Source organism: Schistosoma haematobium, chromosome 1 (genome assembly GCF_000699445.3).
Source record: "Schistosoma haematobium chromosome 1, whole genome shotgun sequence".
Lineage (NCBI taxonomy): Eukaryota > Metazoa > Platyhelminthes > Trematoda > Strigeidida > Schistosomatidae > Schistosoma > Schistosoma haematobium.
This window is the reverse complement of record NC_067196.1, coordinates 75,861,460-75,882,124: the sequence shown is the minus strand read 5'-3', so window position 1 is coordinate 75,882,124 and position 20,665 is coordinate 75,861,460. Positions and strand designations below refer to the sequence as shown.

The window sequence follows — 20,665 nt, the reverse complement described above, 5'->3', positions numbered from 1 at the left end:
GAAAACAATCGTACTGTTTTTCTGAGACTTAAAATGTAATGTCTTTACTCATTTTCATAACTAAATGTAAATACGTGTCTTGAATACACTAAGATATTATGATAATAACTTAACAGTTTATTTAATACTTGGTTTACTTCATTCAATAAAGTTATTTTTCCTTATGATAATTACATTCATTATAAAAGGATAGGGATTTTAAGCTAATCCTTTGAGATGGAATGGCATTTCAAGATGTGTAATTACTACACTTTCAAGAATAATGGAATGCTAAAATGAGATAAATAATAAACTATTTACAGTTGATTGATTCCAAATAGTGAATGATGTCATTTTTTTAACTTCCTTCAACCACATAATATCTCAGCCTAGTGCATGCATTGTTGTGTCACTTATACTACAGTCCACATTGAAGCTTAATCGATTAAAATTGATTAGCATTAAGAAGGATTTGATAAACATGACACTAATCACCATTGAGTCACCAACCCACTAGTAAGCATCAGTCCTATCAAGATCACACATATATATTTAGACAACGAATATCAAATAGCAGGAAATCTAGGTCCAAGCTATCCTGTCGATTATTTTTTTCCTAACATAGTCAATATATTCATCTATAGGTACGTAATACAGAATTCAAGTGAATCATCTTGGTTTATTTCAAACTTTAATGAGAAATAGTAAGTACATTCATTCACTTACCAGTTAATGAGAATTACTTCCAAATAAAAATTGAGCATTACGTTTACTTATTTGAAAAACATACATATGCATTTATTTTAAGTGTTTACGTATGTGTTTACATGCTTTCCTATCAGTGATTAGCTAGCTAATGTTTGTTAGTCCATTTTCTTTTTTTAAATAGATCAATACTTTTGTTTCCATTGACAGAATTTAACTGACAGGCTTGATCTGTAGACAACAATTTTATAATTTGAGAATGTTTTATATGATTGTTGGAACGGCTTCCGAGAACTATGACAGAGCCTCCAGAGGCCTCAAAAGAGCCGAAGAGTTCCCATCTAATCAGAACATGATGGAGCTTTCTAGAAAATTAATTACATGAATGTACAAACATGGATTCTATTCCAACACTTAGTTTTTTTCTACTTAACACTGTTTAATTAGTTTATGTAAATGTGTAATCATCGGTATTTAGTTGTAAACAGGAATAAGTTGCTTCTCAGCTAAAATAATATATCATGAAGATTTACTTCGTAAATTTTATCACAGTAAATAGATTTCAGTCGAAATAGTTTTGTTGGTTACTTATCAATTGTTTATCTATAATCAGATTGACAAAGAAACTTTTTTTCCATTTACAGTTATAAATGTGAAAAGTGAAGATTGAGAACTGAGCTAACTATGATTATATTCATTTTCTTTTATTGAAGTGATTCTTTGAAAAAATATGTAATTAAATTGAAATTATCAATTATTTGTCCCAAAATCTTGAAAGACAAAGATAAAGCAGTTTTTTTAAAAGTCATTAATGAAAAACCTTCAAAATCAAACGACCAATGAATAAATTTTACAGAGTACTATCGTGTTGGAAAAACGTTTTATACACGACATGAAAGGTAAGAAGAAAGTTGAGGAGATTGTGTAGTCTGCCTTCAAGTGTTGTCGAATAACTGATAAATTGTAACCGTTTATAAAATGCAAATTTGACGTTTGGACCACTTTATCATTTTTTTCTTTCTCCATTCCATCGTTTTTCGAATTCATCATTTTTGTATTGCAATGAAATGTGATACATAAATCATTTTCTATTTTCTTAAGTTTATCGTTTTAATAATATGGGCCGAGTGAATTTACTGAATAGATAAACTAAATAAACTCTTGATCTTGTTTCATTGTACTATTTAATTAATTTTGATTTGGTTATTCACTCTCTGAAGAAGTGGCTTACACTGAGTCACGAAACGTCGGAAAATTTAATTTATTCTACTCATTGAGGTATTACAAATATATTGCTTTTATTTATAATAATCTACCCAATGCTCAATTTATTCGAAATTATCAAGTCAAAGTTTGTTAATGATACATATAAATGAAAATAGCTAGATCTTAGCCAGATTATGACATATTTCGTTGAAGTGCTTTCATTATTAGTATAGAAGACATTCGAGAAAAAAAATTTATTTTGATTTGATTTAGTGTGAAACTATAACCGATTTGCTACAGTAATTTAAATCTTTTGAGAAAAGAATGATTTTTAGGAGTTTTTATTTATTTATTTGCTTTCTAGTTTGGATGATTGTTTGAGTATATGGTTAATTATTAAATATAACTGTACCTTTTTTGTAATGGATTAATTTATACGGCTACTGTTTATGAGATATGTATTATGTTGACAGTTCCTCGTTTAATATTAAGCAAGCAAATGGACAAAGTGATAGTTTAATAATAATAATATGTTTGAAGGAGCAAGAATTTATGTATAATAGTAATAGTCTAGATGACAGTGTATATGACTCAACGGTGGCGTATATGATTGCAGATATGTAAACTGTAAGTTTGAATCACTTTGAACTCAGCTTTTTTGGGATAATACCATATGTTTGTCTCACTGCTCAATCCACCATTGTCCACTCAAGCAAAAGCATGGGAGCATGCATCTCTTCCTGAATTAAATTGTTTTTAAGTCTTGGTTTACACATTCTGTGACGGACAAAATATGTGCAGAAACTAGTCATAAATGCTTATAGGGATATCGTACACTTTTGCTGGTGCAAGTTTCATTTTAATTGAGTATCATTTTCAAATCACTAATGAAAATTGTAAAATCTCAAACCTTTCGTTTGTTGAACTGAATATTAGTGCATGAAATAGACCAATATGCTATCGATGAAATGTTTATTTAAACCATTTTATCCAGTGATCAGTGATGATCTAAATGTCTAAGCCTTTATGCAATGATAAAAACTATTCAGCCGCACAAAATCAGTGACAGAATAAACTCAATTGAAAGAGATTAACGCTGTTATCAATCGTTATCTCCAAGTAAATTTATTTTGTTATGGGATTTTGTCTTATTGAAAATATAACTTTTTTCGTATTTCGTTCTCAATGCGCATTCTTTTTCATGGATCGGGAAGTGGATTCTCAAGTCAACCTAATTTTGTAACTAATGGAATCAATTAAATGGCAAACGGAAGAAACAAAAGCAATAGCTAATAGAGGTTCATGGAATGTTCGAACAATGTAGGAGACCGTATGGACCAGTCAAGTAGCTGTGGAAATGGGGAGATACAACCTAACGGTTCTCAGAATCGTAGGACTTAAGCTAGACAGTAAAGCACAGATTCAAGAGAGATGCTTCTGTACTATGGTCTTGAAGAAGAAAATGCTCCATACACTCAGCAGGTTTGTCTCATGCTGTCCAAAGTATCACGAAACTCACTTATTGAAAGGAAATGTCATCAATAACTTCAAAGCGTCCTTCAAAGCAAAGAAGGAGGGAATCACAATGAATATTATCCAATGCGATGCACGCACCAATGATAGCAACGACGATAAAGATCATTTTTATGAGAGACTGTCTATGTAAAATACTCGATGTCTGTTGACCCGATACAATAAGGAATGATCTATTGTGAGGGAAGACAAACCAACCTTCATCTGAGGAGAAAATAAAGAAAAGACACTAGAAGTGGATAGGACATACGTTGAAGAAATCACCAAACTGCATCACAAGGCAAGTGTCGATTTGGAATCCTGGAGGCAAAGAGGAACGTGGCAGGTCAAAAAACGTAACGCGTTGGTAATTGGAGATAAACATCTAAAGAATGAATACCATATGGTTACAACTTGTAAGGAGGGAGGAGTACAGTGTTGGAAGAAGAATGATGATGGGCGGCCTATGCTCCTCCATGAGGGGTAAAAAGCTCAAGTATATAAGTACGTCTCAGTTTGCTATCGTTTTAAGTATGGGTCTAAGGGTTTTAACGCCCTACATTTTGTTGAGTATATATCAGATCAGATTGAAGTAATGTCTTTAAGCCTTATTGTCGCGAAGTTGACCATTTCTTAATTGAGCACTGAATATCAAGTTTAATGAATTGTACGCTTATTCTTTGATATTTTCATGCTCTGCATAAGTTACTAATAATTATTTACATGTAAATTGAAAATTCAAAACTATTGTGTATCCTTTCATTTTTCTTTATATTTCATTAGAATGTAGGATGACATAAAGTATCGTTCAAATGACCTTCTATATACGTTGATGAAAATATGGTAATAAATATATATCTTTGATAGTGAAATTTCTCAGAATATATGTCAGTATGCTGCAGTGTGCATTTGATTTTGTTCAACATATCCATTATACATAGCTTTTATTTCATTCCAGTAATTATTTTCCCACCTCCTTCTTTCATAATATTAAATACTGACAATCGTGGTTGGCTTGCAGCCAACTTTGTATTAATATTCAGTATTTTATATTACTAAAGCGTAACATTTACCCAATTTGTTCATGTAAATTTGGTGCAAAATATGTACTAACGTGTACTTTCTTACTACCCAATGAAAAACACACAACACCAAAGCAATAGTTTTACAATAATTATTAAAATGCATAGCCTAACTGTAAGAAAGAATTACTTTGATTATTCTATTCATGAAGACAATTGTTCTTTCTAGGCAAAATCTTTGTATATTTTTCATAAAGATTAAATACTTTTAGTATCAGATTGTATAGATCTGGAAATTGTATTACTTTATACAACATCAATTAACCAACAGATATTTACTCTAAACATTAATATTCTCTCCTTATTGTAAAGATTGTTTAATAAAAGGGGTAAACCTAGTGTCATTAATAAAAATAATACTATAAATTATGAATGTTTAATGTTTTTTATACTCATTTATATTCACTGTATAGTAGACATTAGAGGATAAAATAGTATAATGTAATCTACTAATATATAAACAATAAACAGTGGATTATTTCTTTTCTATGTGATTAAGTAAAACAACCTTCCTTCATTAGTCGGTAAAACATTCATCATTCTATCAATTGATTTACAATTTGTAAAACTTATTTTCAAATGTTTTTTTTTCTATTTATATTCTTTTCATCATTTTGTTATGAGATAATTTTGTTGTAATTCCATTATTCAACAGCGATACATCAAAAGGAGTTTGAAAAATTTCATTATGAAGTAGTAAATAACAATTGATAGTACTTTGATGTGTACTACTTATATTGACATAAGTAGTAGATGATGTTAGTCGTAGACAGAAGATTTGGAAGCAGAGAAACAAGAGGATCGGAAAGTAAAGAATGGAAGCACAGATGCAATTTGTATGAAAATGCTAGAACAATGAAGTCTGAGTCATTTTGAGACAATTTGTGGACATTTTGCAAATTAAGCGTTTACTTTATGATTGTTAGAGTTTATTAACAAGTCCTGTAATTTTGTGTTAAATGCATTCGATTGTCCCCACCCGTGTTCTGTTCACTACAGTACAATTCAAATATTAAAACTTGAAAAAAGTTTTCAGAAAAAGAGATTATTATACTGATGAATATTTGAGAGAGAGAAAAAACATTTATTCAGGATTAGTTTTACAGTCAGAAGATGATGGTTAAAGATAGTCAACAGAAAATTCTGGATCCGGGTTTTGTGCTATTTAGCACTCGTCAGCAAGGTGTACTTATAATCTTGAAATTATTTAAACAAAAATGATTGAAATCTACTTTTGAAAAAGCAGCAGCAACACAAATTAACTATACTAATCAGCTAGATCAATTTCAAGATTAAGCCGAGATTTTCGATTGAAAAAAAGGCAACCAAGCAAATTACGCGTCTTTTTGTCTTGTTTAGCACTACATATTTTATTAATATATTGAAGTATACTATGTTTAAGTTGTTTCCTATTTGATATCTGATATCACATCATATACATTTCAAAAAAGCTTTTTAGAGTGAAACAGTTAGGAGTTCGTATCAGACTAAACGATATGTTGCTAAGATAATTAAAAATATCAACATAACATTGTCTGAATTTTGGCTCAAGTAAACCATTTCTTGTTTGAATTGTTTTTCACATATCAGGTATTTATAAACCGTTGAATATTCAGTAGGTTACTTAGTCTTCTAAATACGATATCTGAATGCATTTTAAATATTGTGTTTACAAAGTTTTGAAGAGTCAACTCATGTCACTCAGCTTCACAGTCAGAGACGTTATCACTGGGCTGTCTGAGCCGTAACTGAGTTCCTATAGAACTGAGATGTAATCACAATTGATTAATCATTGAATGTTGATCAATACCACATGTATCAGGTCGAATCCGTCGAGAAGCATCAGTTCCCTCAAGATTATTATTGTATTACTTTTGGTTTTCGCATAACAGTGTCTGAAGTTACATCCAGCTGATAAGTCTCAGATAGAAACATTCTATTGTCAACCAAAATTAAAAAAATACACTAAAATCTTAATCTATTTTATTTACAATGGAAAACTAGATGTACATGACTATTAATTATAAATTAACATAAAAATGTGAATCATTTGTGATGTTTCAAAGATTATTTTTAGGAAAAAAAGAAGAGAAAAATAATATATTTATCCATGGTAATTATTTTAAATCATGCAAATATTATGAAATCACTTAGCGACTAAAAAGGTATATACAATTACATCATAAATGATTAATGTATATTAACTTTTATTCTAATATCTAACATAATACAGTATAATATTGTTTATATGTATATTTTGTTATTTATTATTTATCAATGAAATATACTGATTATCTGAATCATTAAAACAAACTCCACCCCCCCCCAACAACAAAAACGAACCGATTCAATTCATATAACATATTAGGATATAAATTAATCAATAAAGTCATTAAAATAATTTCCCTGATCGTATATAACTTATATTTGAATTTACTTTAGATTATATTGATATGTAGTCATAGTCATTACATAACAAACTATTGAAAATCATTTATATGAACCTGAATGATATTTGTCTATGATGAATCGTTTATTTTTTCTTTCTCTAGTTCATATTATGCTAAGTAAATAATAATTTTTTTTGTTTTTTTTCTAAGGTTGTTGCTATGGCTAACGAAACATAGACAAAATCTAGAAACAAACAAACAAAAAAATAATAAAGACGAAAATATAAATAAAACTGATGAAATTGGAATTTTGTTGTTGTTGTTGTTGTTGTGATTTATAAAAATTGCTTAGATTCTATTAATTTAAATACTTTTGTAAATTGTAATTCTATACATTCTAAACGATTATTTAAATTACGTAATTCATTAATTAAATGAATTTCATTTAAATTGCTGCCTTGTAAATGATAGACACGATTTGATAATGTACATCGATTAGGATTGTAATCATTTGTACATGACCAAATTGAATTGACTGGAGAAGTATTTGGTGTATATAAACATCTAAATGTAATGAAATAATAAAAAAAATCGAATTGAATATATGGCATACAACTAATGTTAAATTTCAGTAACTTCTATGTTAAAACTGACATCAGTTTAAAGATTATTTCAGGTAGGATACATAAAATCGATGTTTTTCACCATCTTGAAATATTTAGCAGTATGTAACCATAACCAAATACGAGATAAATTAAGTACCTTGTGTGGTTGGTGTTGGGGTATTCAGAAAAATATCCCAAAAATTATTCTGTTAAGTCTAACGCTATCCTTGGACTTGAGATGGTGTCATTTTCCTGTTGGCCAAATATTGTACAAATGTTATTTTCTATTTTATGGTACGATGTGGTCTGCTTGATTAGTATATAAACAGAGTATGTTTGAAATATAACGATTCATATCTCAGAGGCTGAGAATTGCGTTCTGGACTCAACTGGCTGGGCTAGACAGCAGAGCAGGGCCAATCAGAACTCTAGGTTTTCCTCACGTGTTTTACGCGTCTTTTGGTTCGATCGATAATTCACTGCCGTCTAATCTGCAGTCACGGTCACAACGATTGGGATTAAATATACTATTTAGGATGATCGTTGAAAAAACGGTGAAATTTCGATTATATTAGGGTATAAAACAGTAATGATGATAATTAATCATGATGAATTAAAGTTTCATTCAAAGAGCTGGAAGTTTAAGAATTCTTTCATTTAAGTACATTTCCTATGTCAAATTCCATACTGTACATCAGTGATATCGGAAAATTCTTGTAATTTCTTATGCTGTCAACTAATGGCGTCTAAATCTTAATGACACATATGAGTTTTGAAATAATAACCACCCAACACTTTGTTATCTTCAAAAAGTATTTTCATGCAGTAGAAATCAAATTAAAGTTTACGTAAACATCTAAAGACTGTTGATTTATTCTAGCATGAAGTCATAGATACACACTGATGAAGAGTCTTAATTCAGGACAAGACGGTTGTTCAATGATCTCTAATTTTCATTAATTACTCACTTGTGACGTAGATTAACTTTAAATCCAATATTCTTACTAAACAATGTACAAATAAACAAAGTAAATTAACAATCAACTTACAAATTAGATGTTGAAATTGTATTAATATCACAATTAAGTGAATTGAATTGTGTCAGTTGCATAGATACGCATATAGGCTTACTAGATACTATTTGTGGTTGTGTATTTTCTGTAAAATTTACATTTGGAATTGAAAGACATTGACTGGATAATAAAGGAGTTTTTTCATAATTATATGATAAACACTGTGGTGATGCAATGCTTGATGAACATAATTCGTCATTTGACTGTGTTCCACTTGAATGATTTGAAAATATCCATGTATCATCTGTATGACGATCAGATCTTCGGTATGGATTCATCACACTAGAACTTGTTGCTTTTGATTCAGAATTTTGAGCTTCAAATGCTGGCATAGTATGACGACGATTTTGTTTAGGACTAAATGATTTCAAATTACAAGTAAATGTTTTATAACTCATAGTTTCGTTTAGCTCTTCTATGGGTTTATAATTAGAAGGTGGTGACTTATTCTCTTTTGACTTTTGTGTCAAGTCTAGATTACTTGAACAACCGGATGATTTAGATGATTTTAGTAGAAAAAATCTTCGTCTTGTTACAATCTTATCCGTTGATTGCAAACGCCTTGGATAATGAGATAAATATTTTGTGCCAAGAGTTGGTGATCTAAATTGCCATGCAATTTGATTTGCTCCCGTTACTTTTGGCTTTGTAATTGTTGATAATGGTTTAGTTATTGATATTTCCGAATTTGATCGATCATTTGCATGAGGAATTAATAGGCCAGACTCTTCATCATATGTTGTTAAACTACAACTTCTTCCTTTATTGTCAAATATAAACTTAGGCGGTTTCAAACTTTCTACATCTTTAATAACATTCAATTTAGTTTCACTATCCTCCCAGTCTTTTTCATCATTAGCTAATTGTAATGTAATAGCTGGAACAGTAATCACATCATGTGACAGACAATTTTCCTATATATTCGAAAAAAAATACTTTGAAAAGTATAGAGAGAAAAATAGTATAAATGCCATGGTATCATAAACTAGATGATTTTTATGCTACTGAATTCACATGGATTGAACATTTAAATTCAGTTGGTATTGTTTACTTGATGTTTAAGATTGCAATTGACCAGTCTCTTATTGGAATATGTGCATACTGTGCGGATTGCCTCGATATTGCAGGTACATTCGGCTGATGAGTCCCAAATAGGACGAAAAGCGTGTCCTAGATTTCACTGCTAGTCACTATCCATCTTTGCTTATAATGGTTAAAAATTTGGCTTACATTGTAATCTTTATATAAACTGTAGTATAACTCAAGGTTTTACGTGAAACCTAATAGCATATTTTATGAACTTAAATAATTTCTTCTTGTATTTTCTTTACAGTGGTTATTCATTGAAAATGAATTCTTGCAAGTCAGATTAATGTGTTCTATGATATTTACAAGAATGATTTGATTAATTGTTCTACATTAAGATGCATTATAAGTTAGATTGATATGAATTTGGTTAACTGTTATATATCTAGGGATTCTTATTAAAGGAAGTTCTCTTTCACAATTGATTGATCACTGGGTGGTGATCAATCTCATGCTTGTCTAGTCCTTAATAGTGCAGATCGAATGCTATCGATCATGTTGCAATGTGGCCACCAGTCTAGGTGACTCGACACCCAGTGATCAATCAATTGTGATTACATCTCAGTCCTACAGGAGGTTAGTCACGGCTCGGATAGCTCAGTGGTAACGTCTCTGACTGTAAAGCTGGGTGACACGAGATCGAATCCGCCAGGGAGCACCAGTTCCCTCAAGATTACAGGTACACCTTGCTGACGAGTGCCAAGTAGCACGAAACCCGGGTCCAGGGTTTCCTGTTGACTACCTCCAACCACCATCGAAGTTCTCTCTTTCTTCTTCTTCTTCAGTGATCTTGTTTGTCTGGTTAATGACAAAAAATCAATATGTTTCGATTTGGTATGCATAATTTAAACAACTGTAGTTTTTTTCATTACGTAGAATCCAATTAATCTTCATCTGTTAATTCGCATTGTACGGTACTCACATGAAGAATAACGATCGTTAAATTAAGATTTACACGAACGTATCAAGTTATATTATGTTTGTTAGATGTAATGACATGCTGAGATAAATTATTTGTTCAACTTACATGTAATTATGGTGACGAGAAATAAGCAATCTCTATTAGGTATTTAGCAGAAAACATCATTCATAATAATCAAAGTTTAATTAACCAGTCATTAAAAACTAGGAAGCTTTGAACAGACGTTTCATTCTAGTATGGGGTATCTCAGCAATGGGTACTTACAATTCTATCAAGAACTAATGCAGGATGTTTAAGCCAATGAACTGGGATCCAGTGGTCTTTATTGCCAATTCTAATTAGTTCATAATATTACGTAAAATGTAGATAGTTGCCTTACATCCAACACAGAAGGACCCTATACGTGAATCAAATATGTGTCAAATGCTTCCTGGTCTTCATTTGTTGCCTGCCAAATATCAGTTACGATGCAAATTATATAATACATTGATTTGTTTTATCCCATCAAAGAATATCATCCATTGAGTGACATTTAAGAAATAGTGTACTGTTTATGAATATAATTAACCGGATTTACAAATTTAAGAACTAACTTTTGTATTTATTATTTCTTCGTTTGTTTTAGAAGTGTAAGAATCTATAGGCTTATGAGTTCGATGATACCTATGCACTACTGAAAAGCCTCAAACTAGAACTAAACAACTGTTCGGTATTCCTTAGTTTTCAGAGGCCTCCCAGATGATATCAGTTCATGAATAGATCTACTTCTAGAATCTACACAATATCATTTATCTTGATATGGATTCAATTTTCAATCTTAAACAAGAACAGAATGTCAATTAATTTTATCCCTTAGTATTTTGTATAGTTTTATACTATATCTATTATTTATTTTCGCTTACTGGGAAGTTTAAGCAATAGATCGTTTAGTTGATAAAAGTTTGTCCGTTATTCTAGGCAACATAAGAAAACTTTATCCTAAATCTAAATTAACTTTTTAGAATGATTCTAAAAGTGATCTGTCAGTTTATAATGATTACGTAGCTTGTGATTGGCTTTCACCAGGTCTAAAGGAATTTCTTACACTATCATGTATATATAAGTAATGAGTGACCAGTTAATAAGATTCTCTTGCATATGAAACACATAAAATGTAGTGGTCAAATGTCGAAAAAGTGTAAGGATTTGTTATACCACTATAATTTTCATTCATATGTATTAAAGTTTGATTTTTTTTTATTTATTTGAATGACTACTGAGTAGTGAAAGTTTTTGTTGGTTATGTCACAAGTAGTTGCTAGGTTTCATTTATAAAAATGTTCCTTTCTGTTTATTTCATTCATAGTTGTGTCATTTTAACAGTAATTTAGCAAATGAACTTAAACTTTTCCTACAGTTTGCTTATTGATGCTATTTGAAAGGTTTTGTAGTGCTTACAATAAGTCAAGCATATCTCATTATCATAATTCTGTACGGATCCTAAGTTTAGAAATTTCAGTTGTGGCCTTATTGTGCTTGTTCGTATTCATTCACTGAATCGCTTCAAATGTTTCCACTGTGATAGTGATAGAATTCTTTGGTTTAATGGAATTACATTACTTTTAATCTGTGAATGAAATCGATTTCATAAAATTTGACGCTTCAGTTTTAGTTCCAAGAGAAGATCTTGCGTTTTTTGTAGGGGTCCGTTTCATAGTGACCAGAAAAGCGGCCAGTAGTCTGAGTAACAAACTCATTGGCTGTTTACTCACTCCTAGATATCATGAACTGTTTGTAAATTCAAATCACTTCTCATTTGTTTAACATCTTCAAGTTTAATTTTACTGGTGGAAGTATAATTATGCTGTCTTATCGTTTCACATTCTGACATCTGTTCGTTATGAGACTAAACGTCAACAATTTGATTTTCATTGGGGGCACCTCAGAAAATCAATACTTGTATTGTTTCCATGATTTATGTATATTTTTATAATATTTATATTATTACAATATTAAGGTTTCATACTTATCTTCTAGAGTTAAAGTATGAAGGGGAACTAATACATTGAAATATTGAACACAAATTAATAAATGTATCTACCTTATAAGTTAAAAGAAACTAATTAATAATCCACAAGAGGTACTAATAAAGGAAAAAAACTAAAAATATATAACATTTAGTGTTTGAAGGCAGATATCCAACTTGAAATTTCCTCTTGGTTTACCTTAATCAAACACCAGACAAGTTTGGAATTCTTTTAAATAAACATCTTAATATATAAAGAAACATGACAGTCTACATAGAAACATGAGTATTGGTATATCTATTCACCTCTAATCTTAGATAAATCGTCATTATTTCGGGGTTGTTTTTTTCTTTAAAAAATCAATGAAGAAAATACAAACTCAATTCTTTGAAGCTTACAGTATCCAAATAAATTTGAAAGTATAGAAATATGCTAATAACAATGTTGTATGCTTGTGATGTTGAAGTTTTGACTTCAAGAAAGTATATTTTGCATTTTATTTATTTATTAGATATTCATAAATTATGAACAAGTATTACCAGATAGTCAGATATACTCCACATATGGATTAGATAAAGTTATGTTGTTCAACTTTTTAGTACTTTGGACAGTTCATATTCATGGTTATGTTAAATAATTCAATGATTAAGTAGGATTCATTATTTAATAGACATGTACGTTATTCATAATTATGACATTAATACTAATAACTTAGCTAAATATGATTTTTAAATAGTAATACGAGAGTTGATTTCTATTTTGTAGTTAACGAGGAAGAAAGATATAGAAGTGAGAGTTATTATTGCTTGTTGAACCCATAACTTGAAAGTTTTCAGCTTTTTTTAATAATTCAGATAAACAGTTTTACATACATTTACCAATACAATAAGTTATAATCTAAGTGAAAGTAAAGTAAAATATAATTTTAAAGGATTAACCCCTAAACTGATAATTACCATGCGCTCACTAATGACTAGCTTTGTGAGAAAATTCTCAGAGTTCTGGTGAGAAGCCGTGACCAGTGGAGCTAATCCGCGTCGGGTAGAAAAAGGTGTCTACCTCAGTACAATGAAAGATGGTCGCACAATTTCATGGATTGGTTGATGTTAGACACTATCACCACTGGATGCCGGCTCAGTGGTCCAGTAGGTTAAGCGTTCGCGCCCGAGACTGAAGACCCTGGGTTCGAATCCCGCGAGCGGGGTCGTGGATGCGCACTGCTGAGGAGTCCCACAATAGGATGAAACGGTCGTCCAGTTCTTCCAGGTTTTCAATGGTGGTCTAACATTAATCGGTTCATGATCTCAATCAAAAACTTAACAATCTCTGCAACACCTAAACTGATGACTTATTTTCTATCGAGTGTTTATGTGCGTGAACGTTCGAATAGCAATGCTAGAATAAAACGTTTAATTGTCTTTTTACATTAAAGTTCCAAAACACCTTGATAAGTGTGTGGTACAGTTAGTAAACCCACCGCACATGCAGGTGGCTATCTGGACTCAGTAGCTAAGTAGATAACTCGATGGCGTTTAAAGCTGTCGGTACTAGGTTCGAGTTTAGGAGCAAACATCAACTCTGAGATGCAGGTACATCCAGTTGATTTGTCCCAAATAGGATGAAACATGAGTCCTGGATTCTGCTACCAGCCACTATCTATCTTTGCTTAGTAAAACGTTATATTATTGCCATAATACTGCATAATATATATCAAAGTTATTCTCTAGTAAAACTAGTAAGCAATAACTTTATCGACAGAAGTAAACGAATTTTTTTATGTGCGGATAACCGCAAAAATAGTTGTGCCTTTATTTTAAACTATTCATGCTATTAATATACAAAAGTGCAAATCTTCCTAAATAAAGAAATGTTTGTTAATAATCTGTTTTGATAAGAAACAACTGCAAACATGATTTTAACTTATAGATTGTATAACATAGTTTCGAATGACATGCAAATATTTCTATAAATAGAAATAATATAATTGTAATATCTCAGTGAGTAGAAAAATTAGATTTTATGACGTTTCGTAACTTAATATAAACCACTTCTTCAGAGAATAAGTAACCAAATCAAAATTAACCCAAGTTTAAATAATAAAAAGGAACAAAGGAAGAATATAACATCAATCGGTTCATGATCTCAATCAAAAACTTAATAATCTCCACAACCCTTATACTAGATATTCAACAAAACCAGAATAGTATGAATTCAATATATTCTTGGTTTCTCGTCAGCTGCTTACAACCGAATATATATTAGAACTTAACATTGGGACACGATCTAGTGTGAAACAATTGACATAAGTGAATGTAATGAATATTAGATACGAATAATCAAAAACAGATCTGAACAAGTCAATGTCATCTCATTCCAGTCAAGGTGATTTATATGCGACATGTATGTAAATTTGTGTGTGTGTGCAGGGTCAGGGGTGAAAAAATGTGACCTTGGTGGTGAGAAAGGATAGAGTTTAATTCGTAGTTACGATAACAGTGTGAGATGTGATTCATACCAAACATAGCACCTTGGATAGGTAGTCCAAGTCGGATGGGTAGTGAGGTCTTCTTTTCTATTGAGAGCAGTAGGATAATGGATTATATGGTAAGCTTCAGTTACTCTCCTTTCTTTGATGTCGGGAAAGCCTTTTTGCAATATTTCGATAATTTTGATATAGACTTGGTTGTTGTTGAAATTGGCGTGAACTGCTATTGCCAATTTAATTTGAAGTCTATCCAGTTCTACGGGATTGTTAGGTAGTTTCTTTGTGTACCTAATATGTTCTTTGGCTCGAGTCACGATTTCGTGAGATGACCCTTTGATATAGAAGGCATCACAATCTACACATCTTAACTTGTAAAAACATTCTGTGTTGACACAATGGGGAGTCTGTTTTTTAAGCGAACTAAAGTATTTTGAAGTGTGTTCGTTGTTTCGTACTTTCTTACTTAACGCTGTTACTCCCCAAAAGAACATAGGCCGTCGACCAGCATTCTCCAATCCATTCTGACCCTGGCCTGCCTTTCTAGTTCTATACAGTTGTTGCTCATTCTTCTCATATCTTTCTCAATTTCTCAGCGTAATGTGTTCTTTAGTCTTCCTCTTTTCCTTTGGCCTTGAGGATTCCATGTGAGGGCTTGTCTTGTGACGCAGTTGGGTGCTTTCCTCAATGTGTGTCCTATCCACTCCCAGCGCTTCTTCATGATTTCTTCCTCCACTGGAATCTGGTTTGTTCACTCCCGCAATAGGTTGTTGCTGATAGTGTCCGGCCAACGGATCCAAAGTATTTCGCGAAGACAACTGTTAATAAACACTTGTATCTTCTGGATGATGGCTTTCGTAGTTCTCTAAGTTTCCGCCCCATACAGTAGAACTGTCTTGACATTTGTAATGAAAATTTTGACCTTGGTGTTGGCTTACAGACAGTTGTTTTGAGTTCCCGACGTTCTTCAGTTGTAAATATGCTGCTCTTGCTTTGCCGATCCGCGCCTTCACATCTGCATCAAACTCACCATGTTCATCAACGATGCTGCCCAGATATGTAAGGGCTTTTTCATCTTCCAAAGCTTCTCCATCATGTGTGATTGGATCGGTGCATGCTGTGTTGTATCGGAGAATCCTGCTTTTCCCTTAGTGTATATTGAGACCTACTGCTGCTGAGGCTGCTGCCACACTGTTCGTCTTCTCCTGAATTTGTTGTTGCGTTTGGGATAAAGGGCCAGATCATCTTCTAAGTCTAGATCGTCCAACTGCATCCAAGCTGTCCCCTATATCTCACGCTCCCTCCAAGATGTTGGCGTCTTCATGATCCAGTCGATCACCAGGAGAAATAGAAAGGGTGAGAGTAAGCAACCTTGCCTGACACCGGTCTTTAATTCGAACGAGTCTGTCAGTTTTCTACCATGCACGCTTTTGCAGTTTAATTCGTTGTAGTAATTCCGTATGATATTGACTATCTTCTGAGGCACACCGTAGTGTCGCAGATGCCTGCATAGTGTTGTCCTGTCCAAATTCTTTCTCGAAGTCAGTGAAGTTGATATAGCGTGATGAATTCCATTCAATTGATTGTTCCAAAATGATCCGTAGAGTTGCGATTTGGTCTGTACACGATCGATCGTCACGGAATCTAGCTTCTTGTGGCCCAGAACCTCATGATATGTTGAAGTGATTGCCTCCTTGATGCCGTTCCAGTTGCTCTCCATAGAAGTTTCTTGATTCACACATGCTACATCGTCTTCCTGATTTTTTTGTTGATGCAGATATGGTCGATCTAGTTCAGTATAGTGTGATCCGGTGAACTCCATGTAGTTTTGTGTATGCTCGTTGTTTCGTAATATACTTTAATCCTGTGTTGTTTTAAAATTCTTTGGAGTTCTTCTGTTGCACCATGGCGGTATGGTAAAACTGCAGTATCAATCCATGGAATTTCATTCGAATTATTATTTAGCAGTGAAACGTCTCGTTTTAATAATAATCTTTATAGGAAAATTATTATACTTTTTTGTCGTTGGCCTATTTATTTGTAATTTTAAGCATTTTTGTAGGATGCTTATCATTTAGTGCTTATATATTAAATTTTGGTGAATCTATGTATATTTACCAATATTAAGTCCTTTTTGTCTATACATCTTATCGGAAATAATTTAGGTTTCTTTCATTCACCATGCCAGTGGAACATAAGCCATATTCGTTCATCTAAATTTATCTAATTCATATATTTATAAAAACTTCACAAAATCGCTTTTTCCCCTCTTACATCTTCATCGATAAAACGTGTTTTTTACAATGTACTTAATTTGCAAAGAATATTCAAATTACACCTTTTCTCGGCTTTTTCTTGTTCTCATATAATTAGTGGTAAGAGTTGAATAATTGAGTACGTCATTTCCTTAATATTTAACACCAATAAATCTGATTTAAACTATTTACTACACAACATTGTATCTTCAAACTGTGAATGTAAGTATGTAACATCATTACAACGATGACTGATGTTCACTAATAAAAATACACTTTTGTAAAAAGTAGTTTACATCATAGATAGTCACTAAAAACTACGGGGCACTGTATAGCAGTTTGATTTAATATGAGAATACTCATCAGTTCGTGACTAAAACTCTGTAAGACGAATGAGTTTCGTCGTTAACTTCACTGGTTCACTGGTTCGCCATCATTCATTGCTTCTCGAAACCAGTCTCATGACTAACTGAGTTTGACACTAACGGTCACGACTTCGAACCAGAATTTCGGTGGTTACACTTGAATATTGAGGCTGAGTCCCATACCTACAGATGTTATGAATGTGTGCTGATAAAGTTTTTGATTACTTGTTTTAACGTTTTGTGATACTAAGAACTGTCGGTTGTGTAAATTATCCTGAAACTGAACAATTCCCTCAAAAAGTCTATGTTAAAGCTATTTTTAAATAATGATAAACTTTTAAATGAGCTAAACATTGAAGTTTTTATGTTTAGCAAAAACAATAGTCCGAAACATTCGTCTTTAATTATATAAGTTTGTTCACGCTTCCGCATGAAATATTTATTTATTAAGTTGCAGAAAGAACTTTCAACATTACATGCAATGAATATCCAACACCATTTGAATATCATTGTAAAACATTTATCTTAAAGTAATCTGCAAGGGCTAATCATTTAAGTTATTGACTGGGGTTTCCCCTACATTTTTTATATTAATTAAACATGGTTATCAGTATAGGGTTGTGGAGATTGTTGACATTAGATTGACATAATCAATAGATCAACGTTAGACCACCAAAAAAAAACCTGGAAGCACTGGTTGGTCGTTCCTTCCTATTATGGGACTCAGCAGTGAGTACTCAAGATCGCGCACGCGGGACCCAAACCTAGGATTTTCGCTATCATGCAAAAACTCTTGACCTTTAGACCACTGAGCCGACATCCAATGGTGTTGATGCCAGTTGTTTCCTTATTTTTAATGGTGGCCTAACATTGACCCATTCATTATATCAAATTAAAGATAAAGTAATAGTTATTTGCTGATGGAATGTGATCCCGTAGATAGGAATTTACTTCTGTATGCAGTTAAAATTGTTAACTATTGTGAAGTTGCTGAAAATTGTCCAGTACTATTGTGGTGTATGCTACTGACTCCTACAGACATAAATAGTATGTATTTTCAATCAGAAGCTGAATTCCTCGTGGCAGCAGGTTGAGAAAATCGAAGAGAAGAGATCGAGACCTGAGAGTGATTGGTATACAAACGAAGAAACAACAAAGTCTAAGACAATTGATGGACATTTTCCAAATGAAGTATTACTGTATGGTTCCCAAATTTTACCATCATATTTATTCTGTAATGTTGTATTAAAACACATCTGGGTATCTTTGCTTGTGTTCACGTTCACTACACTATAATAAATTAACTTAATTATTCATATAATGTCAATACATGAGAAAATATAGTTTTCAAATAACAGAAAATGATTAAATAGTTTACACTTACAACTCCTTCTTGTATATTGAATGATAAATCTTCGTATAAATAACTTTTTAATTCAGCTTTAAAACGTGGATGTTGATTTAATATTTCGCTTAATGTAATTAAATCTATGTAGTGTAGATCGCAATAAGTTAATGATTTTACATCACATCTTGAACGTATAATTGGGAACGATGATGAAGATATATTATTAGTTGTACCATTTATTGATACATCGGTTTCTAAAAATGCACCAAACCAATCATTTTTACCTAAAAGAGAAAAACAAAAGGCCCTATGTTTTAGGTATTTATATTGCTATCTGTATTGGTTAGTAGCTATGATAAAACTAAGATAAATTATATAACCATATAACCTTCAATTGATCGCTTGTGGAGCGCACTTCAATCATGGATGGATTTCATAAATATATTTTAGCTAGATATTCAGAAAATAAAGATGAAAATAACCTGTAGACCTTTAACTTTAGATTTAAAATGGCATGCGTATTATGACTGATAGCTATAATAATACTAAATCCCTCCGTTTTTGTGGAAACGTCATGGTACAGTTGTATACACGTTTTCTCCAAAAATACCGTAAGAAGCATTCCATAACTTTTGAGGAATAGACCTCCGTGAACGTTTTTTTTTCATTTCACAATTTCAGAGGTGTTGAAGTTATTCAAACAGAATGAATGTAATTATCAGTATAGGGGTTGTGGAGATTATTAAGTTTTCAATTGAGATAATGAACCGATCGATGTTAGACCACCGTTGAAAACCTGGAAGCATTGGATGCCCGTTTCGTCCTATTGTGGGACTCCTCAGCAGTGCGTATCCACGACCCCACTCGCAGGATTCGAACCAAGGGCCTTGAGTCTCGGGCGCGAACGCTTAGCCTACTGAACCACTGAGCCGGCATTCAATGGTGTTAGAGCCCATCATCAAACAATAGGATGAAACGACCGTCCAGTGCTTCCAGGTTTCCAACGATGGTAACATCAATCGGTTCATGATCTCAATCAGAATGAATTTAACACAGATGGTTATCTGTTTAGCATATAGCTTATTAGTATGAATTTAATAACGTGCGCACTAAGGTAGTGGGAAATAATCTGAAAATGTTGTGCAGCCATTCTACAGTCCCGCTGTTTAACAGATTATTTGCATATTCACGGGTTCATATTCCTCATTATGTAATTTCCACTTTCTCATGCTTTGGAACGTATAAACCCTCTAAATTTTAACCTCACAACTTATAAGTGACTGTTATTGTCAGTTTCCTAGTTGTAGATACTTCCCATCTCATAAATCTTTCAGCTTCTTTATACTTTTCATTCAATAATTCTAAGGCTGATCATTCCATGTCGTAAGCTGTTACCGAATTTAATGAATCTTCCTAAACGCCCTGATCAAAATATAGTCAGGAAATATAATATGAATCAGAATACAAATATATCACTTAATTGAAACCCTCAGTGATATTAAAAGTATTTTTCATGAGACTCATTTTTGTTTCAAAACATCTGTTTGATAGTAGATCTTGAGATGGTGGAGAAGATTTTTAGCTCCGGTGGATGATTTTGATGGAGATTTGTTCTCTGAACTGGATGGTTTGGTCGTGGAGCTTTCATT

General features: G+C 32.2%; 1 protein-coding gene across 1 annotated transcript in view; it reads right to left on the bottom strand.

Moving 5' to 3' along the window:
- The window catches only part of KCNH8_2 (Potassium voltage-gated channel sub H member 8), a gene marked incomplete at both ends in the record, with an annotated part of 180,920 nt that overhangs the window by 42,565 nt on the left and 117,690 nt on the right, over positions 1 to 20,665 (bottom strand). The window contains 3 exons of the mRNA XM_051218581.1: positions 7,246 to 7,438; positions 8,529 to 9,466; positions 19,053 to 19,300. Of these exons, the coding sequence (XP_051075163.1) occupies positions 7,246 to 7,438; positions 8,529 to 9,466; positions 19,053 to 19,300 (1,379 nt within the window). The remainder of the gene's footprint in view (positions 1 to 7,245; positions 7,439 to 8,528; positions 9,467 to 19,052; positions 19,301 to 20,665) is intronic.